Source organism: Sander vitreus, chromosome 5 (assembly GCF_031162955.1).
Source record: "Sander vitreus isolate 19-12246 chromosome 5, sanVit1, whole genome shotgun sequence".
Taxonomy (NCBI): domain Eukaryota; kingdom Metazoa; phylum Chordata; class Actinopteri; order Perciformes; family Percidae; genus Sander; species Sander vitreus.
In genome coordinates, this window is record NC_135859.1 from 9,564,339 (window position 1) to 9,588,144 (window position 23,806).

The 23,806-nt window shown below is 42.4% G+C and overlaps 1 protein-coding gene across 1 annotated transcript in view; it reads left to right on the top strand.

The window, feature by feature from the left end:
• top3b (DNA topoisomerase III beta) overlaps positions 1-23,806 on the top strand; it is a 69,675-nt gene that overhangs the window by 42,333 nt on the left and 3,536 nt on the right. Inside the window, exons 12-16 of the mRNA XM_078250339.1 lie at positions 413-586; positions 2,061-2,189; positions 4,388-4,537; positions 16,628-16,728; positions 22,228-22,429. Coding sequence (XP_078106465.1) covers positions 413-586; positions 2,061-2,189; positions 4,388-4,537; positions 16,628-16,728; positions 22,228-22,429 — 756 coding nt within the window. The remainder of the gene's footprint in view (positions 1-412; positions 587-2,060; positions 2,190-4,387; positions 4,538-16,627; positions 16,729-22,227; positions 22,430-23,806) is intronic.

Consider the following 23,806-nt stretch of genomic DNA (forward strand, 5'->3'; position numbering starts at 1 on the left):
AACAGACAATGTGATTCATCATGCGACCAATCGCGATTAACTATGGACAATCAGGCAAGTAATCGTGATTAAATATTGTAATCGATTGGCAGCCCTAATTGCTATATCACACATGTATTCGACATATGTTTGTAGTCCTAGTTAATTTGCTCAGTGTATTTTTTTTCACTTTTAAGAGGTTGCTTGTGACCAACTACAAAGACTAAAAACAAGGCATTACCTGCAAAGATCAGGGTTTGGGGGATCATTACATCACAGTCCTCTACAGGCATTACAGAATTTATATTAGACAGATAATAAAATGAAAAACAAATGTCGAGCTGTTTTAAGAAGGGAGACTCTGCACTTGTTTCATGATATGTAATGATGGATTTATGAATAAATGCATTTTAAATGCAAATTCTATTCCCAGGTTACACAGCAGTGATGCCGTGGCAGGGAATTCCTCTTGAAGAGGCGATGCCAGCTTGTGAGCGTGGAGACACTTTCACAGTAGACGAGATCAAGCTTTTGGAAAAGCAGACCAGCCCCCCAGACTACCTGACCGAGGCTGAACTCATCACCCTCATGGAGAAACATGGCATTGGTATACCTCAGCACTTTCTGTTTAATTGTAAGAGAGGAAGCAGCCTTTGCAAAGTGCTGGCCTCAAGGTGTTGCTACAATTATTATCTTGGGTTGAGCACAGCAGAACTTCAGATTGTTTTTATTCCATCTGTTTTGTACATTCTTCCAGAGAAATGCATGTATTCAGAACCTTGAATAAAAAATTTCAACAAACTGTCTTATCACTTAAGACATGGTCAGGATATCTTAATATATTTTGCTTAAGTCTTATATGGACTCAGGATACAAAACAAAATAACTGTGGTGACAAACTGATGCCCTTCACTGAGGCATCCCTCTCTTGGTCACATATACTAATTCAAAACTAGTCAGACATTCTCTGCTGAATAGATTTCTGGCCTTTGTATGTGCAAATAGTAGTGCTGTCAGTTAAACGCATTATTAACGGCGTTAACGCAAACCCATTTTAACGGCATACATTTTTTTATCGCGAGATTAACGTTCTTTTTGGCCTAGCAAACTTTGTAGTTTTGCTGTTGCAACAACTAGTAACGTTAGAAAAACTACAACACCACACCGGATCTAGCTAGACCGGAAACAAAACAACAGACACACTTGTTTGGGCTTGCGAGCCAGCCAAAGAGTAGCTAGTACATACCTGCAAACTAGTCGCTTTTCAGTGAAAATCGCCATTTTGAATGGGAAAATGTCATCCAGAGAGTTTTTATTTGGGGGGGTGGGGTCCGAGACCTGGTGCTAATACGGCACCGATGCCTTAACGACCGTTATCTACCGGACCGAATAGCAACGCGTATTTCGGTGCTTAATTAGGTGCCACTTAAATGCCTGCGCTTCTCTCTGATGCTCCGAAAATGGATGTTAGAGGGAACTGAAACATCGCCAACACTACACTTGCTGGAGTGAACATGGTTAAAATGCTGACAGCTAAACAGTGTAAAGTGTGACCGTATTTCACTGTAGAGGATTTTAACACCAGACTGTAGCTGTCGTTGTCTGAAAAACACAGACTCAATACCTTTTTCCCATCCAGTGGTTGTTTTTGCCTTTTTGTAGATCAACTTTTTATTGTTTTATATTTTTGAACAGACAAATACAACTGAACAAGGTGCTCGTTTTTGGGTTTTTTTCGGTTCAGGCACTGTTTTAAAAGTATCGTATCATGTTGATAAGAGCATTAAAATGAGAATAAATAATGGGACAAAAAGAAATCAAGGGACATTTAGAATAGAGAAAAATGTGTGATTAATTGCGAGTTAACTATGACATTAATGCGATTAATCACGATTAAATATTTTAATTGTTTGACAGCACTAGCAAATAGTATTAGTTATTAAGTATTAAGTTAACTCACGACTTGATGCTGTTCTTTATTAAGCATTATGTTTTTAATAGGATCTGCATTGCAACATTCATCTGCCAATGGATAATACTAATAATTAACAGTTTTACAAATTTGGCTTCTGTCCTCCTAGGTACTGATGCCAGCATCCCTGTCCACATAAACAACATCTGCCAGAGGAACTATGTGACTGTAGAGAATGGACGCAAGTTGAAGCCAACCAACCTAGGCATTGTCCTGGTACATGGCTACTACAAGACAGGTCATTTACCTTATATTATTCTACATTCTATGACATGTATATGAGATTTGTGGCTGTGTGGTTGCACTTTTCTAGAACATTGCTGAATCATATCTGGATGTCAGCAGATGCAGATAGTCCCATATAATCAATCCTTTTGGATATGGGACCAGACAGAATGGTTAATTAAATTTCATGAGCCACATTATTAATGAGAATTGAAATTTGTGAGTGGCTTTTGTAGAATGCTATTAGTGTTTCCCCTGAGGGCAAAACAGCATAACCGATCTGGCACAATATGTTCTGAGTCCTGCACTACGAAGCAAGATCAACATGCCCTGGATTATCAACTAGTTCCATCAACCCAGGGTTTCCCCCAATCCAGCGACGCGCGCGTTCACATAAAAGAGGCCATGACCAATCGCAAACATATTTTACAAAGAGCAAACTATAATTCTACATAAATATGAATAACACAAACACGGTTTTACGAGCAAAACACAATACAGTCTTCAGTGCTTCCTAAAACAGGAAGGAAAGCTAGCAAAAAATAGCTGACGCTATGGTCCAGGATTGCTGTTGTTAAAATGAACATAGTTCCTCGTGTGAATTTCTTATGTACAATGATCCCCTTACCCCCACCAATACATTTCTGGAAGAAACTTGATACCGTAATTCGGCAGTATATTTGGAATAATAAACAACCTAGACTAAAATACTCTACCCTGCAACATACCACAAACATGGGAGGCCTGGCCCTCCCCAACCTTAAAGTGTATTGCAGAGCCTTTCAGCTACGGGCCCTCAAAGTGTGGATGGACCCCTCATCTACAGTTCCATGGAGAGAAATAGAGCAAAACCTCACTGGAAGTCTAAGACTGCAAGACCTTGCCTTTGCAGGTGTGTGTCCAAAAAAATTTATGTTAGCCTATGGTCTATTATCACCAACGCACTGACCAACGTTAAACAGGTAGAGGAGCAACTACACTATACCAATAAGTGGCATTTGAACACCCCAATATGGCACAACGCACACTTAATGTCTGGGAACAAACCCTTTGCTTGTAACCAGTGGAGTGACAGAGGTATTTATACTTTAGACCAGCTATTCAATGAGAAAGGTATGTTGAGTTTTGAGGACCTGAGAGCTAGTTTTAAAGACATTTTTCTACCTTTATCTTCGCTGAAGATCAGCCCTAAAATGCTATGGAGTGCCATGGGGAAACAGTCTTGAGGCGCACCCAGTCATTAAATGGTCTGTTGATTTTCCTGTGGGAGGATTAGTGTCCAGGATTTATGCTAAACTGATGCAAGGATTTATAGGAGAACTCCCAATAGCCGGCTCAACTACAACTAAGAAAATGATAGCTCAACGCTGGCTCCCCCCCATTCGCTTTATTTAAAACAGTGGTTGGCGTATTTTCTGGACATATGCTTGAGCTTTCTACAGCAAGGATTAACAAAGCCAAATTATCGACTATCAACCTATGGAAAAACACAGCAGCACAAATATCAGACCTAATGACCTCAGCGCCTCAAGAACTAGAGAGAGATTAGGCAAGGTGTGATTTCTGTTTGTTTGCTTGTTTTGTTTTCCTCGAGACCACAGACCGTGGGGGGTGGGAGAGGGTTTGTGTTCCTGTTCAATTTGTGTTTCTTTGTTCTGTATGTTTAAAGTTAAAAAAGCAATACAAAATTGATTGAAAAAAAAGCTGACACTGTAAATGCGTAAATCAACGCTTATCAATATCACTTCCCCATCAGTCAGGCACAAGATCTGACCATAATTACACTTGTGCTTTCCATAAAGTGTCGTTGCTTTAGCCAATTATTTCAGTTGCGACAAATGATCCATCGTCGTGATACACAAAACCCTGGTTTGAACCTGAAGTTAACGCCAAATCTTGCTTCGTAGTCAGGCCTCTGGTCCAGCTCAGCTAAAAACACAAACAAAGAATCCATCATCACGTTAGCGTGTCGTTCACTACCAAGCCTGTTTGTAACTGTTGCTATAGCAATGTTTCAATTAACTTTAGCAGTTAAGGTAATACACTTAACTGTCCTGCGGTTACAGACTTGAACTAATCACAGACCGTTGCCTCATTCATGGACGTCGTTATTGTCGTTGTCGTTATTTTTGACTGCCTGGCGCAGGTTCCACGGTACTATTATAGGGGAAACACCGTATTAAAATACCAATGATTGTGTGCACTTTGCAGATGCAGAGCTGGTGCTACCCACCATACGTAGCGCTGTGGAGAAGCAGCTAACCCTTATCTCTCTGGGTAAGGCGAACTACCAGCAAGTCCTGCAGCATACGCTGGATATCTTCAAGAGGAAGTTTCACTACTTTGTGGATTCCATCCCCAGTGAGTTTACTGCAGCCACAGGAGCACAGTGTCACAATTTCCTTCAAGGGATTTTCTGCAAAAAGGGCAACATTGTGTAAATCCTAGTGACAATGGGCTTTTAAAATTTATAACAAGGATTCAATTACATCATCATTAATCTAGTCTCGCTTTGCCAGACCACCCACACGATTGGAGGAGGGTCTGGCTACTCCACAAAGCATTCCGGGATGGGAGAAAAACATGCTCTGGTTTATTGCTATTTCTTTAAACCAATCACAATCATCATGGGCGGCGCTAAGCTCCGCACAGAGCTGCTGTAATAGTAGTGCAAGATTGGACAGATAGTCTAGCTAACTGTCTCAATTTATCATGCAGAGATCTGAGGAGCAGTCAACCATAGCCTTTATAAATCCACTGGAGTTTAAAATTCCAACACAACTGATTGATGGACATTTATCTTATGTAATGTAAAGACTCAATTGACTCAAATTATAGATAATACATGAATCTAATCTACTTCACCTGTAGCTGTAAATAACATAACAGACAATAAGTACTCTACTGATAGTACAGGTAAGGTACTACAATTTAACACAACTGAATGGGACATTTGCATTTCACTAATGTGATGTTTCCCCCAAACTTTACCCACTCTAAACACTAATGTAACCCCTATTTTGGTAAATCCACCTTTACTCTAGGTTCATAAAGAGCTAAGGAACATACACTGTAATAACCATAAATGAAAGTGCACAGACAACAAGGTAAATTGAAAAATGAAACACTTTGTAGCTTAAATGTGCAGGTATTAAGTGAATAACACAATGAACATAAAAAAATAGCCTTTCAAAATAAACGTCTTTTAGTTTTGTCTATGTTTTGTAAAATGTTTTTTACACTTTTTTACACTTTCAATGTCTGTTTCATCAATCCACTGTCTGTAGTTTGTTAAAGGTCTGTTACTGTTCCTGGGGCAGTTTCTTTTGATAAGTGCACCCTGTAGATGTGTGAAGCAGTCCTGGTAACTGTCACCACCCTACCACTAGGTGGAATATTCGATGAGTCTTCATTCCAGATGGAATCACGCTGGTAGGATCGATAGGAATGGATCTTCCAAACTGGTTCTGGGGGTCATGTGATGGCGGTTAGCTGAACAGACGCTTTTGCCAGAGCTCCGTGCCCCTCAGTGCTACTTTTCCTATTATCCTGCTAATGACCGAGCACTATGAGACATGTTTTATGTTTTGAACATAACGGGCTATGTCCTTGGAAAATGTTTGGCCACAGTCTTTTGGTGAGATGGGAAAAACCAGAGGAAATAAAGACAAAAAAGATGTCCCGTCTGACCCCGGCAATGACACACAAGATGGCGACCAGACCTAGCTTGATACCGTTGATGGGCTTGACCGTGCCCTTGCTAAAGCTCTGGGTGTAATGACTTCCAACATTACTAAAGTTATTGATAAAAAAACGTAGCCCTCTGGACGAGACTATCCACAAGCTTGCTACGGAGCTTGGGCAGCCGGCAGCCGGTGGAGTTTTTCGAGTCATGGCTACCCCGCGTCCTAAAGATGACCACAAAGGCCGGACGCATAAAGCTGGAGAGAGCCCACCGCACCCTCGCACAGAAACCGGACCCGAACAGGAGCCCCAGATTGCTGCTACTCTGATTCCACTCATTCAGAGACAAACAGAGGGTCATGGAAGCGGCGCACTGGGCGAGCCAGAACGGTGGCTTAATCCACAACGAATCTAGGGTCTCTTTTTAGCTCTCGTGCTGTCTCTCGATGCTGAGAAGGCATTCGACCGGGTTGAGTGGTCGTATTTGTTCTACGCCCTGGAAGAATTTGGCCTAGGTGACAATTTTGTGAATTGGATTAGGGTTCTGTATTACCCTATACGTGGATGACATTTTGGTACACCTTACGCAACCCCAAACTTCTGTTCCCTGCCTGATTAAGGTCATTTCATCTTTCAGCGTCTTTTCGGGATATAAAATTATCTTTGCAAAATCCAAGACTATGCCTCTGGGGTCGTTAACATGCGTTCCAGACATGGTTGAGCCCTTCCCGTTCCGCTGGTCTCCCACCAGTTTCATTTATTTAGGAGTGCAGGTAACACCCACTTTTGATCAGATGTTTAAGTCCAACTTCCCCCCCTATTGGATGCTATAAGGGCAGACCTAGACCGCTGGGCCCCTCTCCCTCTTTCCTGTTTAGGCAGGGTTGCTCTTATTAAAATTAATGTACTGCCTAGACTGCTGTACCCACTGCAAATGATCCCTATTTTATTATCCAACAAGGTTATTAAGGTGCTTGAAGGTTGGTTGAGCTCCTTCATTTGGAGCAAAAGAAGGCCCCGTCTCAAGATGTCAAAACTTCAAATGGCGGGTCGTGATGGAGGGCTAGATGTGCCAAATCTTAGATTTTACCAGCTGGCATCACACCTGCGACTGGCACAACTGTGACCCAGCCTCAATTTGGCATGATATTGAATCCTCCTCAGTCGAATTGTCCATTGTTTAATCTATTGTTTATGAATAATCTTGAATCTGTTAAACACTGCCCTAACCCTATTACACTCAGTACCATCAGAGCCTGGAGATTCATTCGCTCCATTGAAGGCCGGGCTCAGTTATCTCATCTCACCCCCATTCTTGATAACCCAGACTTTTTGCCAGGCTTTAAGGACCAGGGCTTTAAAGTGTGGTGCACTCAAGGGCTAAAGAAAATAGGTGATCTATTTAAAGGCCAGATTTGTCTATCCTTTCAACAGTTGTGTCAGCAATTTGGCTTATCTAATCAAGGGGACTTCTAGGGCCAGTTGTTCAAAACATTTAATCTGGATCAAAATGATCCGGATTTGGAAATGCCATTTTTTTGCTATTCAGGATCAGGTAATCCGTTTTACTTTTATGACGGTTTTTCAAAGCAACATTGGACTGGATCACCCTGATTCAGATACACCGTTTTCAAGATTACCAAATCCGGATTGCCAATGCTCTAAATGGGACAACATATCACAATGTGGGCTACCAGCTATGTAAAGAACAGGTAGAAGAGCCAACATGGGGTCACTGTGTTTCTTATTTTGAGACAAAACACAAAAATAACACTAGAACTGCAAGCAGTTATGACGGGGCGAAAGCGAAAGCGGAACCCGAAGCCAGGCGGCGGGGAGGCAAACGTCGGTAAATATCGAGAGGCGCAAGCCGCGACGTCTGCAGTACGTCGCCGTTGCAAACGTAGCGGTCAACAGTTAACCTCCATGCATATACAGACTACCTTTAACAATGATATACGGATAGGATTGGAGATGAAAAGTTCAAATGACACGTTACCGCGATCAGCTTCGTGGGAAATTAAGAATCAATGCCACCGACATAACCAATCACACTATCACAGACTCTCCACTTAGCACCAACTGCAATGTTTAATTGTAAATGAATGGAGCCTACTGGCAGTCTGGCACACGTGGGTGCTCAGTATTTTCATCGGCGCCTATGAATGGTGTTGATTTTGGATTGAAAAAGTGAGAGAAAAGAGTTGCATTTGTCCACTGTGAAGGTTGTGGAAACTTTGTCAGGTGGCTTAAGAAGTTTGTTTATTGTAAAAAACCAGAGGAGCACGCAAAAGCGAAAACCAAAACGTAACGTAGGAGGCAAACATCAGTAAATATTGAGAAGTGTGAGCTGCAAGGTCTGTGGTACATTCCCATTGCAAATATGTCAGTAACATTGAGTCAAAGGGCCAAAACACGTCTACGTTTATTATAGCGCCCCCTAATGGCCGATCTACGCCAAATTTAGTAGAGAGCCTCAGAGCGGCATGCCGAACGAGCATCACAAGTTTCGTGTTGATTGCATTTACCGTGGCAGAGATATTGCAATTGCAATTTTCCCATTTAAATGCATTGAGTTATTGTCCAAAACAAATAAACGTTGCTTATAGCGCCCCCTAAAAGGCCGATCTTCGCCAAATTTGGTACAGAGCATTGTAGTGGGATGTTGAACAACGTTCTCAAGTTCTTTGCTGATAACATTTAATTTGGCCGAGATATATGATACATGTGTGCTAGCTAGCTAGGAAAATTTTGTTTGGTCGTCAAATGCGCATACTTTAACATAGCAGAATTTCTTGCGTAACTTTTGGTCACGTCCATCTGGAGATGCTACGTACCAGGTTTCGTGCTGATCCGTCTCATGGCCTAGGACAAGTTCGGAAAAGTTGGTTTTGCACATTGCGCGATATTGCAAAAAAACTTTTGAGAGGAAATGGCCGTGGCCTATATCAAGTGATTCAGCTAGATTCAAGGAAGACGTGGATGTAAGGATTTCTAATGTGTGATGTGAAATGTGGGACTCAAAGGCAAAAGAAACATTATAGCGCCACCTAGTGGTCCACATGTGTAATTCTTGGTAGGTGTGGTCCAAGACCCATTGTCTATCTACCCTGTAAATTTAATAAATTTTAACCTTCAGAGGGTCATGTCAGACATGACAGACATCTAAAGTTTGGCGTTGATGGCATTTATTTTGGCCGAGATATGGCAACGTTGGTGTTTTCATAGTTAGCTACACAAATTTGTTTGTGCGTAATATGCGCAATTTTTATCCTATCAAAATTATCTTTATTAACTTTTTGTCCAGCCCATCTGGAGATGCTGCCTGCCCCAAATTTTGTGCAAATCAGTCGCACGGTCTAGGAGGAGTTCGAAAAAGTAGGTTTTTGATAAATCACGATTTTTCACGCATAAAGGTTTAGGCGGAAATGGGCATGGCCTATATCACGTGATTCAGTTGGATCCAGGGAACGCGTGGATATATGGTTTTCAAATGTCCGGTGTACGTTTTTTTCTGCTATAGTGCCACCTAGTGGTGGAAGTGGGTGAATTGTTGCGCCTGAGGTCCTTGCGGAGTTTGGGACCAGTCCTGAAAATGGCAACCCCCCACCATGTACGGTTTAGATGTTTAGAGTTTTAGGAGGAGGAGGAGAAGAAGAAGAAGAAGAAGAAGAAGAAGATGATTAATCAGGAGAAAAACAATAGGGTTCTACAGCCCTGCTGTGCGAACGGCATAGCTTTGCTATTGCCGGTTCTTGCAGACTCGGGCTTGGACCCCTAATAAACATCCACTTCCATTCATAATTTCTTTTATGACCCCTAATAAACATCCACTTCCATTCATAATTTCTTTTATGACCCCTCATCTGAGCCACAACAAATAAAAACAAATATACATTAACAAATAAATTTTTAAAAAAAAAGGCCAAATGTCCAATAGTTAACAAAATAAAGAATGTTCAGGGTTCTTCTTCTTCCTACTATTGAGGCATAATGGCACTTAACACCCTCCAGCAGTGCATGAGTTTCTGCAACAGTGAAATTAGGTCCTTTTGAGTCCATGGTTCCACCTCATCTGTTGTAGTGAACATAGTATTCATAAGCCTTGGGCATGATTGACTTAATTGAACACAAGCCACAGCACGTCAGCCAATTGGTGTGTGGGTATTTGACAGCCATCTTATATTCAGCCTTTCTCAGTGAACTTAGAGAGAGGCACTGACATGGCAGGTATTGTCCATCGCTACAACCGTTTTGGTGGAAGAGGATAACATCAAAGGGTGTATGTTGAGTGTGCACAACCACTGGAGCAATGCACCACTGAAGAACTGTATCCTCGCTTTCGCTTTGGAAATGCTGATATTAAGTACATTGCAAACCTTATCAGGCCAGAACTTCAACAGAGAACCCAAAAGAGTCACAGTCTGTCTGTGGAAGAACAGGTCCTCATTGGTCTGCGCTCCTATGCATCTGGGACTTTCTACCAAGTTGTTGGTGACAATATAGGAATGGACAAATCAACTGTGAGTGATGTAGTGAAAGCTGTGTCAATTGCATTGGCCAGCCTGGTCAATTAGTTTGTTTCACTTCCAAAGGATGTCCAGATTGCCCAGACAAAGCACACGTTTTTTTTCTTTTGGGGAACATGCCCAATACTATTGGGGTTATTGACTGCACTCATGTGCATATCCAAGCACCTCATGAGAGGGTTTGGGAGTACATTAACCGAAAGGGGAGGCACAGCATCAACATACAACTTGTGGGCGATGCTGACCTCATCATCACAAACTGTGTCGTGTGTGGCCTGAGTCTGTTCATGATGCACGTATCCTGAGAGAGAGTGCTTTATACAGAGAGCTCCAAACCATCCGACCGGATGGCATAATATTAGGAGACATTGCCTATCCACTCCTACCATGGCTGATGACTCCTTTTCTTGCAGCAACCACACCTGCGCAGGCACGCTTCAACACTGCTCATTGCAAAACAAGATGTGCAATTGAGCGTTTAAATGGAGTTCTGAAGAGATGCTTTGCATGCCTTAACTACTTGCGAGTGGAACCACAGGGAGCATACAACATAATACTTGAGTGTATCGTCCTGCACAACATCGCTACCAGGTGCAATGTCCCTCTCTGTGATGATGTTTATGATGCACCTGAGCCTGTTGAAGAACCAGACCAACCTCTGGCGTCAGTCAGAATGAGGGACTGACTGGACGTATAGTAAGGGATGCAATTCTTAGAAATTATTTTTGACAGGCTCCTCTCTGATGATTGATTCTTTGAAATTAATATACGGTGATGAATGACAGAAAATGGAATATATTATTTTTGTTTGTTATTGAAATCTGTTTGGGGGATTATTTCATGGGGACAAGATCATTTTTATTTTTACTTTACTATACTGAATAGCTTAATTGGTAGCCTATGTCTACTTTATCAACGGTTACACAAGTCAAGTGCAAAATATAAATAAAAGTATATACACTAAATGATACAAATGTATTATTTGACCAATTTTAAAGTTTTACTACATTTTCTTCCTGGAATCCACCTTGAAATTGGGATCAGGATAATCCTGTTTTTTTGGATCAAAGTTATCCAACTCCTACTGACAAGTTTTGAACAACACAAACTGAAGGTTTGATCCAGATTAAAACTAGGATTGGATTCTGTGATCTAATCTGATTTCAGATTCCTTCTTTCCCTTTTGAACAACCCATTTTCAAGATTTGATCCAATCCAATAACCAAAATCCGATCAGCTTACCTTTGAATAACTGGCCCATCCAGATAGTTAGTTACAAATGAGAGATTTTGTAGTTAAAGACACTACCTTAATGACAACACCACTTCATGTGTGGAGGAGGCCCTGTCTTTACAGATTAGTAAAAAATGCATTGCTGTTTTTTACAGAACCCTGAATTCTTATTCTCTTCTTACCTCACAAACCACCAAGCTTGCTTGGGAGAAAGATCTAAGCATTTCTATAGATGATGCTGACTGGCGGGAGGTCTGGTCTCAGGCCTTGAACATTTCTGTGTGCAACCGCACCAAATCCACACAGCTCAGTACGCACATAACATTTTGTAATCGTTTCATCTGATCTGAGGCCGTATGTTCTTCGGGTGAAGAGAGGTGCGGAGCTGTCAACCGATCACCATCTGGTGGTGAGTTGGGTCAGGGGGTGGGGGAAGACTCTGGACAGACCTGGTAAGCCCAAACGGGTAGTGCGGGTAAATTGGGAACGTCTGGAGGAGGATCCTGTCTGACAGACTTTCAACTCACACCTCCGGTGGAGCTTTTTGTGCATCCCTGTGGAGGCTGGGGACATTGAACCCGAGTGGACAATGTTCAAAGTTTCCATTGCTGAAGCTGCGGCGAGGAGCTGTGGTTTTAGGGTCAAGGGGCGGTAACCCACGAACACCGTGGTGGATACCGGTGGTCAGGGAAGCCGTCCGACTGAAGGAGTAGTCTTTCCGGGATATATTATCCCAGAGGACTCCAGAGGCAGTTGCAGGGTACCGAAGGGCCCGAAGAGCTGCAGCCTCTGCCGTGAAAGAGGCAAAGCAGTGGGTGTGAGAGAAGTTCCGAGAAGACATGGAGAAGGATTTTCGGTCGGCACCAAGGTGCTTCTGGAAAACCGTTCGCCACCTCAGGAGGGGGAAGCGGGGAACCATCCAAGCTGTGTACAGTAATAATGGGACGCTGTTGACCTCAACTGAGGAGGTAATAGGGCAGTGGAAGGAACACTTTGAGGAACTCCTAAATCCAACTAATACGCCCTCTATGTCAGAGGCAGAGCTGGAGGATGATGGGGGATTATCGTCAATTTCCCTGTTGGAAGTCGCTGAGGTAGTCAAACAGCTCCACAGTGGCAAAGCCCAGGGGATTGATGAGATCCATCCAGAAATACTGAAAGCTCTGGGTGTGGAGGGGCTGTCTTGGTTGACACGCCTCTTCAACATTGCGTGGAAGTCTGGGACGGTGCCTAAGGAGTGGCAGACCGGGGTGGTGGTTCCCCTGTTTTCAAAAAAGGGGGGACCAGAGGGTGTGTGCCAATTACAGGGGTATCACACTTCTCAGCCTCCCCTGGTAAAGTCTACTCCAAGGTGCTGGAAAGGAGGGTTCGGTCGATAGTCGAACCTTAGGGTTGAAGAGGAACAATGCGGATTCCGTCCTGGTCGTGGAACAACGGAACGGCTCTTCACTCTCGCAAGGGTCCTGGAGGGAGCCTGGGAGTATGCCCAACCGGTCTACATGTGTTTTGTGGATCTGGAGAAGGCGTATGACCGGGTGCCCCCGGGAGATACTGTGGGAGGTGCTGCGGGAGTATGGGGTGAGGGGGTCCCTTCTCAGGGCCATCCAATCTCTGTACGACCAAAGCGAGAGCTGTGTCCGGGTTCTCGGCAGTAAGTCGGACTCGTTTCAGGTGAGAGTTGGCCTCCGCCAGGGCTGCGCTTTGTCACCAATCCTGTTTGTAGTATTTATGGACAGGATATCGAGGCGTAGTCGGGGTGGAGAGGGGTTGCAGTTCGGTGGGCTGGGGATCTCATCGCTGCTTTTTGCAGATGATGTGGTCCTGATGGCATCATCGGCCATGTGACCTTCAGCACTCACTGGATCGGTTCGCAGCCGAGTGTGAAGCGGCTGGGATGAGGATCAGCACCTCTAAATCTGAGGCCATGGTTCTCAGCAGGAAACCAATGAGTGCCTACTCCAGGTAGGGAATGAGTCCTTACCTCAAGTGAAGGAATTCAAATACCTTGGGGTCTTGTTTGCGAGTGAGGGGACAATGGAGCGGGACATTGGTCAGAGAATCAGCGCAGCGGGTGCGGTATTACATTCAATTTATCGCACTGTTGTGACAAAAAAGAGAGCTGAGCCAGAAGGCAAAGCTCTCGATCTACCAGTCAATTTTCGTTCCTACCCTAACCTATGGTCATGACCGAAAGAACGAGATCCAGGGTACAAGCGGCCGAAATGGGTTTCCTCAGGAGGGTGGCTGGCGTCTCCCTTAGAGATACGGTGAGAAGCTCAGTCATCCGTGAGGAGCTCGGAGTAGAGCCGCTACTCCTTTGCGTCGATAGGAGCCAATTGAGGTGGTTTGGGCATCTGCTAAGGATGCCCCCTGAGCGCCTCCCTAGGGAGGTGTTCCAGGCACATCCAGCTGGGAGGAGGCCTCAAGGAAGATCCAGGACTAGGTGGAGGGATTATATTTCCAACCTGGCCTGGGAACGCCTCGGGATCCCCCAGTCAGAGCTGGTTAATGTGGCTCGGGAAAGAGAAGATTGGGGTCCCCTGCTGGAGCTGCTGCCCCCGCGACCCGACCCCGGATAAGCGGACGTAGATGGATGGATGCACATAACACCTGTTGTCAAGAACAAAATGGACGCTAATATTTCCCCGCTTTGCTGGAAGTGCAGGTCTGAGACTGGTAATTATGCTCACTGCCTCTGGTCATGTGTGAAGTTACAAGGGTATTGGTCTAGTATTGTGAATAAACGGACTGCTATCTTTGGTGTCCCAATACGGATGGACCCTTTGTGCCTGATACTTGGTCTTCCGGAGGGTCGGATCACTGATAGTAAGCACAGGAGACTTTTCAATATACTGACTTTTGCTGCTAGAAAGAACATTCTACTCTTCTGGATCAAACGTGCTGCTCCAACAACAAGGTCTGGGACCCTTACTTGCAGCATATTGGGCCCACGATGTCATCCTCCTTGCTTCGTGGATTTCCTAGACCAGCCTAGCCTGTCTTTGTGACTTGGTTTTAAGTGCCCACTATCTGACGAGCGCCTTGTAGCCTTGCTATGTTTATGTGCTCTGTATTGATTCTCATCTGGATACTGCTTTGCCTTGCTGCAGAATGCTGAGAGGGGGGAGGCTGGATGGAAAATGCTGTTATTAATTTTTACTTTAATAATCATTTTCTATTTACTGTATCCACATGCCCACATTCTGCTGTTTTTTCCTTTCCCGTCGTGTTTGTGCTGTTCTGTGTGTTTTGAAAAAAATGCAATAAAAATATTTTTCAAAAAAAATAAAAAATACTGGTTGTGAATCTGTCCATAAGATCTGACATGTTTTATGTAATCAGGACTCATAAGAACTTGTTTTGACTATTTGTTGAAAAATATTTTTGTACTTAAGCGTAACAGCGAAACATAAGCATCACGTATAATAATGATAACATGTTTAGGCTTTGCATTCCACTCTAGTTCGATAACTTAAAGTGGCTATATGTAATTTTCAGTTTGTGATGATACTAGCAGCCACTTTAGACATTCATTTACAATAAAAGAATAAGTTACAGATGCATCATTGCATTTCAAGTGTTTCATATGGTAACTTAGCCTACTTTGGATGTCTCATGAGCTAAACCTGGTATCACTGTCACTGTGTCAAAAGCCAAAGCATTAAGAGTTTGTTGTGGCAGCCAGCATAATAATTTAGATTAAAATAGGGTATTTCGTGAAACCCACGGACGATTTACACAAGTAACGTTACAGGGGGACAAGGGAAAAGAAAATAGTAGGCCAACACAAACGCAGAGTAAAAGGAATAAAATGCCCACGCTAAATGGAAGGGGGCGTAATTTAATGTTGGCTACTGATTTTAAAGTTATTTTATGAATGAAATAGACATAGTACATACCTGAGGGCCAATTCGGGGTGGGTTTTGAATCATTTACAATCCCGTAATTGTCTCCATCTGTTAATAACCCGATCGAGTGTGACTCGCGCATTTTGTCTTTTCAAAAAAAAAAAAAAAGCCTTTTGTCTTTCACTTTCCCTTTTAGTTCTTCGTTTAATTTACTTCTTTTCTGTGATGGTCCTGCCCTATCAGCCATAACTACAGCAGATAACTTGTAAAATAACATTAAAATACAATTAGGCCTATGTAAAGAAAAGGCTGGATACGCTAACGCACGCTTTCCGGTGCTGTTGGAAAGAAATCTGTGACCCATCAGAATGTGTTACTGTAGCGCCGTCTACCTGCCGCAAATCATTGGGACTGCGCGGGAAAAATCTAACTCGGGCAGAGGCCTTACTAAAAACTACATAAAAATGGCGTTCTTTTTACTGTTATTCTTGTTTGCTGTTTCTCTTTGAAAATGATTATACTGAATAACGTTGTATCTCTGTAGCATTTGCTTTACTAACCGAAAGCTTATTGCTTTAATCCATTAACATTGAACGACTACGGCGCTAACGTAAGCCACATTTCCAACTCAATAAACATGCAGGCAACGTGATGCAGCACACACAACTAGCAATATTAGCATCATACAGCTAGCTTACCGAGATAGATGAAGAAGGAAAATGGGACTTTTCAAAATTCTGTTTTTTTCTTTAGTTTCCTTCTCTTTTTTAATATTTGATTAAATAATAATAATATTTAATATTTGATTGTGTTTTACCAACTCGCTTTTTAATGCTAATGTCAACTTTTTGCTGTTAATCTGTTTTCTTTGCTGCGGTTGGTATCTTACCACTTGACCTTATCAATTAAGTAATTATAAAAATGCTTTATATTGTGTTGCGATTATAGTTATAAAGCATTATGATTATTCATGGGTACTTATAACTATACTTATAGAGCGTTATGAGCAGATTATAACACATTATAACTGTGTTTTATAATACATTATAGAGACAGGCTTCATAGAAAGTGTTACCGAAATTTTATTTAGGAAAATGTTAGTTTGGTCCATTCCTATGGAACTTTTGCCCACAGTATCTGCCTGTTGTGTTTTACAGGCATGGATGAGTTGATGGAGGTCTCCTTCTCCCCAATTGCTGCCACTGGGAAGCCCCTGTCTCGCTGTGGCAAGTGCCACCGCTTCATGAAGTACATCCAGGTCAGCAGAACAGTCAAAACTAGAGTTAAAATTTGAAGAAAGCATGATTGTAGATTTGATCATCAACAGGACGCTAGAGTGTCTTTGCAATTTGAAAAGCGCAATTAAGATATGAACATAGCAGATGTTTGGTGGCTAAGGCAGTACAGTTTAACATCACAGGACAAGACAATGGAGTACCACTGTATTGGGTAATAGTAGATGCCAGGATACCTCAAGTGCCCACTTTAACACAAGGACACTACAGTCCCCTTGTTGAGTCACTGTGACCTCAATTATAAGTGCCAAAGATTCAGTTTCTGGCTTGACAAATATGGCTTGTTAGCCTACAGAGCTGACGTGTTGCTTGTTGTTCTCCTCTGTTGAACAGCTGCAAATGTCATTAAGTGGGGTAAATAGATAGGGGGTATCTTAAAGTTGTCTTTTGATATATATTTGGTTTACACTCTGCTCCAACAGGTTGTAATGTAAGTTTTAGAATCCAGCCGTCTTTGCCAAGAAATTGATCAGAAACCTTGTTAACATCTTGCATACACATTGTCACAATCAGGTGATTCTTTAGTCCACCCTTAAACACTCTGTAAAAGTTTTGTTACACTGTGTTGTTACACTTAAGTTTTTACTTCATCAAGGCACCATTTATGTTCCTTTCTGGACCACGTGATGTCTAGCTGTTGAGCACTGGCCTTCAAAGTTCAGCTCAAAAAAGAGCTTTAAATGCTTTAGCTGACATGCTCCCTTTATTACCATATCCACCTGACGACAGAACCACTTTAAATTCATGAATGATTCATGAGGCTGCAGATATTTAGGTCATTGTTATTGTATCTGAATATATTTATAGTGGGTTGCGTGTGACTGTTAAGTGGTTTACAAGGTAACCCTTGTATGAAGTCCCCTAGGAGCCATGTAAGACATGTTCAAATTTGAGTAATTCAATTATAAATTATTATTTGTCTTCCACCAGCCATTTTTATATTATACCAGCATTTGCAGCATCCTGTGCCTTTTTGGTAAGGTTACTTGGAACACTTAGCCCAGAGTAGTTTTATTCTCCTTGAAACAAGTTTCCTTTAATTTTGAAAGAATTATACCCCAAAAAAATCAAAACTTTTTTGCAATTTGCAACTGTCTCCCGCAAAAAAAATACATTTGACTTTTGCAACTTTTATCGCAAGGTTTTACAAAAGTTGCAGCAAAATCTGGAGGGACTGAATAATTTCTAACATTAGCTAAGCTCCTAAGGGGTATGACTGTTAACAGTAATTGTTTATTTTATCTACATATGCCAGATTGTAATTGTATCAGTGATTATAGGTCAGACTGTTAAAGATATGCAAGCAGCAGCTGTCACTTGTTGCTATAGCAACTCCAAACTTCCTGGGCTGTAGATGCCTAAAGCCAGAGATATTGAACATGCTCATGTTTCTGGCCCTAAATCTGCCCGACAAAACCGCTGATTAAATAGCCTTTTTTGCCCACCATCACCACCCCCCACCTTTTATTTCAGAGGACTATATATTTGTTTGTAATTATTATTATTTAAATTGTTAGTTGTTGTCCCTATACACGTTCATAGCAACAAAAATAACAAGGGGGGATACAGTTAGAAAACTAGAAAATGCATTTCCTGCAGAAAATGCATGGGAATGCTGAATAGCTAAATTGCTAAAGCTAAACTGGATGAATAGCTTAAATCCATAAGAAGAAGTTGCAGTAGTGAGAATAGTTGGGAAAGTAGGAATGGTTTTAATTAAGTTGAACACCACTAATGTGAAAAAGATGTGGAATAATGTGGAATTGATGTGGAAGTTTTTTTTGTAAAGCTAATCTGGATTGCTGGTTAAAATGTGTAAAATGAAGGTGAAGTTGTAAGAAATGTGGAAAAGTGATAATTGTTCTAATTAATAGAAATGTCTTTAAAAAGTTGAATAATAGCCATATTGTATGAAAGTTGTAGGTGTTACAACAGTGGCACAGCAGTGGCAAGCGAGCAACATCCGTTCGGCACACTGCAGCACCACAGTGGTAAACGTCCGCAGACTGCATTTCAGTCTCTCTTTTTTCTCTGTCTATTTAATCTTTTATCTTTACTTTAAATGTTATCAAACAAAGAGAAATGTTCTCCCCTCGTCTTAAAATAGTCCAAAATCTATAGAGTAAATTACTTCCTTTTCCAGCTGATGCAATAAATATGCACAGGAGGAGAAATCAGAATGTAATCACTGCGGAACCAGCGTGAAATAGCTTTATTTCTCTCTCTCTCTCTCTCTCTCTCTCTCTCTCTCTCTCTCTCTACTGTACAATGACAATTCCAAGTAGCTACAAAACAGTTCTGCTGGTATACAGCTTGATGTTAGTGTGTGTGAGATGTTGGCTGTTCACTGAATATGACGTATGAAACCCTGTCCATTTCTAGAACTTAAGGTAATTGTTATGCGTTGCTCCCGGGTTCACCTGGTTGTGAATTGTCACAACCAGGGATATACCCATATTGACTGGCTTGGTTTGAATTTCCAAAAGGAGGGTTGAACCCTGATCAGACAACCCTGGTGAAACCCTGGGCATTGGTGTGAAAGGGGCATAATGGGCAGGCCATCTGTTTATCTCTTTGCCAGACCTATCTCCACAACAACACAGTGCACACAGCTCGCAGTGTGAGCTAAAGTTTTTGAAAAATACTGGCTGTATTTAAAAAAAAGCCAATGCTGGGCACCCAGATAGCTCAGTTGGTAGAGCTGGCACCCATATATAGAGGTTTACTCCTCGACACAGCGGGCCCGGGTTTGACTCCGATCTGCGGCCCTTTGCTGCATGTCATTCCCCCTCTCTCTCCCCTTTCATGTCTTCAGCTGTCTGTATAAATAAAGGCCTAAAAATGGCTAAAATATAATCTGCATTAAACTTAAGGGTTTGCAGTAGTGGTGTAAGTGGGGCTTCCTTTTTGTCTGTGCATTCTGGTGGAATAAATCTGCTTTTGCTTCAGCAACATTCGAGCTTTGTGTGGGACAGTGTTTGTGCCACACTGTGTGATTCGCTCTGATGCAGACATTGAGTGAAGTTTCTTTTTGTTAATTAGGACACACCTGAGCACAATAATTAATTAAAATGACACGTTTGCTGTGGAGTCAAGCACAAAGGGGCTCTGTGGTTAGTTCACAACAGTCAGATGCTGGTAACACAACATTTAACCAGTGGATCTGCTGTGCGTAATTATTATAATAATTATCAGTGACTTATTCACTCCTGTTTGACTTTTTTCCTGTTGAGGCTTTATTTTTTGGCTCATCCTGACTATCCTGTTATGATGAAGTTACCAGCTTGGACCTTTATTTAAATTAAAAAATATGACCATTAAATGCAGGAAAGGACCGCAGATCAGTATCAAACCTGCAGCCCCTGACATCAAAGACAGAGCCTCTACCACTAGGCCACCCAGGCACACATGATCAGTGAAGTGTGTTTCCGGTCGAATGCACCTAGACCCGATACGGTGCCGTATGCTGACCATCCCTCCTTCTCTACAGTCGGACCTGGCATATTGGGGAAACCCCCGGACTCTGTCATCTGGGTTTTTTTCCCCTGGCGGGAGTGACGTCACACACATTACGGTGTACACAGACGCGTCTCTCACCGGCTGGGGTAGCATGTGTGAATCACAGGTGGTAGGGGGGAAATGGCCAGTTTCCCCTCTTCCCCACATAAACTGCCTGGAGCTGTCCATGGTGCTGAAAATGTTGTAACATTTTGCCCAAGTGGTGGCAGGGAGGCATGTAATCATCAGAATGGACAACATGACTGCGGCGGCGTACATAAACCATCAGGGTGGCATGCGCTCGGCTCGGCTGTTGGAGATAGCCAGGATAGCCTCACAGCGAATGGAAATTTAATCCACTCTCGTGCAGAGGCTATGGAGCAGGTTCGGGGGAGCGAAGGTGGATCTGTTCACCTCACGAGAAAATACGGAGACGACGGAAACCTGCTGTGCGTTCTCTCACACCTCAATGGGTTTTAGCCCTGGTGCTGTGAACTCTGGGGAACCCTCCTTTCGAGCCTCTGGCACAAGTCCCTCTCAGGACGCTGTCACTGAAAACAGCGTTCCTCCTCGCCTTGACGTCAGCTAAGAGGGTGAGTGATTTATGCGCGCTGGCGGTTTCATCGTCCCACCTCTCCATTAGAGGGGACAGGAGCGCAGCCACTTTACAGCCAAATCCATCATTGCACCGAAGGTTTTAACAATCCTTTTCGGGCGAGGGAGTTTTTCCCTCTGCCTCATAACAACAATGCGGAGGAGGCGTCTCACCGACTTGCCCAGTGCACACGTTATTCCAGTACGTTTTACGCACGGCAGACATCAGATAAACACAGCAGCTGTTTGTTCACTGCAGAGAACGCTCTAAGGGTGCTGCTCTTTCAGAACAGCGTCTGTCTCATTGACTGTGTGAAGCTATCAACCAGGTCTATAGCGCAGAGGGAGTGGAACCCCCCCCTCAGAACATTCGGGCGCACGCGTTCATCCGTTTTTATCTGTGCGATGCATCTGAGTCCCCCATGACTCGCGCAGTTTTACCCGCACTTGACGGCAGATGATGCGCTGTCAGGTTTGGTTTTGCTGCGGTCTCCATCCTCCTGCACTTGAGTGGCTTGGAGGAATGTGGGTTTTTTGCAGTATTGCAATATGATGGATATTGGTAAATTATTTTTAAAAAATATTGGAGAAACTTGGACATTATCATAGATTATGTCAACTCAATTTCAGAAAAAAGGGTGTAGTCAATTATGAGTGCAGTGAAGCGTAGAGCTAGCATCTGGAGATGTGCACCAAATTTGGTTACAATAGTGTTAACAAATTTTGATTGATGAGAGTTTATGTATTGGATCTTAAAGCTGGGCACTTAAATCTTTGCGTTGTGAGGCAGAAATTCCATATTAAGCATATTGTAGTCACTCAATATAGCCACTCAAGTGGTCTGAGCGAAAAAAGACTTTTGACTGTCCTCCTTGGCTCTGTTTTCAGACTTTAAAAAATCTAGCTTTTGAGGGAAGACTGGCCAATTAAAGGTCATTTAGAGATAGAGAGAGGGTTCCTTTGTTGAAGGTTCTGCTAACTGTGGCCAAAGGCTGCAGCTAATTCAAAGCTAAACTTTCAGATAAGAGTTTATTTTCCAGGGAGCAAACATTTGTTCTAAATAAACATGAGAGCTGGTCTGCTGTGGTAAGCCCTTAGCCTAGCAAGAAAACCGGCTCACACCGCATGTGTGTTCAAGCTGTGTTAAACTGCAAATAACTAAAGCTACAACACCGACTACAGACACACTGAAGTTGGTGATAATAACAGCCTCCTTTTTCCTTTGAAAAGTGGCCACAGTACAAGGTCTCTGAGGTTGAATAGGTAAGGACCTGATAATCAACCCTTGTTGTTTTAACTGTACAGTCTGTAGGATGCACTTAAAAGTGAATAACCCTTGCATCACATCTGATCCTTATGTCTGTCTACAGGCCAAGCCCAGCAGGCTCCACTGCTCCCACTGTGACGAGACCTACAGTCTTCCCCAGAATGGAGCCATCAAGCTGTACAAGGAGCTCCGCTGTCCACTGGATGACTTTGAGCTTGTGCTGTGGACCTCTGGAGCCCGGGGCAAGAGCTACCCTCTTTGCCCGTACTGCTTCAGCAACCCACCTTTTAGGGACATGAAGAAAGGTAGGACAAAACTCTTGTCCTACTACTTACACTTGGTAATTATTGTGGTTGTTATATATTGGCTAATTAGCTTGATTAGCCCTAACACTAGTACATTCATTATTACTTTTTACAAGTTTGTTATATGATAATAAATAATGATTAAAAAAAAAAAGTATAAAAAAAAGTATAAAAGTATATTTTTCAAAAACCTTTTTTAATGGCCTTTGATGAAGAAGTGGCAGTTCTGAATTGAACTGATCTGTATTTTAGGATTACTAGATTAATAATAAACTAGAAAATTCATACATGGTGCACATCCAAATAACACTGGCTAACAGTAAATCTGCTGTTTGACATGTCCTGAAAAGAGAGGACAACACGGCCTACAGTAAAGAGTCTCCATGATAGAAGGTGTGTGTGTGTTGCTATGGTGATTTCCGCAGTGAGGGAGTAGAGGAGGGAGGGGGAGACAGTATCTTTAATGGGTCAAACGTCCATTTAATGATAATTATACCTCTGAAGTTTGTTCTGTAATTCAAAAACCGTGGGTCCAAACGGTAAAAATATTATTTATATACATTTTCATTGTTTCTTTCGGCAGTTGGTATGAACAGAGTCAAAAGTTTAGGTCCGATGGATTCCATAGTTAGATGTCTGCGACCGGCACAACATTTCCTACATTTTGACCATTCATGATGTATGAAGAGTGAAAACTGTAAGGGAGAGAGGAATTTGTTTAGAAAAATTTCAGAGAATTGTACTGCAGCTTCACCCTCTGTCCTCCCCTCTGGCTCTCAACATTCTGTCCCATTGGAAAATCTGAAATGGTCTGAAAACTGGAAGATATTTAAACTTTTAATTATTTTTCTACATTAAAGTATGGTGATACAGTATGGCCCCAAAGAGGGGTTGTTTTGCGCTATGTTAAGCGATTTGCCGATTTTGTGAAAACCGCACAGCAAATCTCTTATTCAAATGATAGCACACCATTCTCAGTCATTACACACGTTTTGATGTATTTTGTGTGCATGTGTTGGCAACGCTTCGTGACTAGTAGTGGGACAAAAATGTGGCGGAATAATAAGTATGGGGGATAATACTCATTCTGCCGATTGCTGCACATCGGCACACTGAATAATTGACTTTTTCTGTGTTGATTTTTTTTAAATCTTTGATTTGTAGAATTATACACGCTAAAGATTATATTATAATTTTAAGAGTAATATTTTCAGTAACAACACAGATAAAACAGTTTTTCTCAGGTGAAATTGAATTCATCATCATGATGATGATGATGATCATGGTCACTCGAAACGAGTAGGTCGATCCACATATTTTGGTGCAGTGTGGGCAGGGGAAAGTGGAGGAAGTGAGTGATGAAGGAGCCTTTGTCTC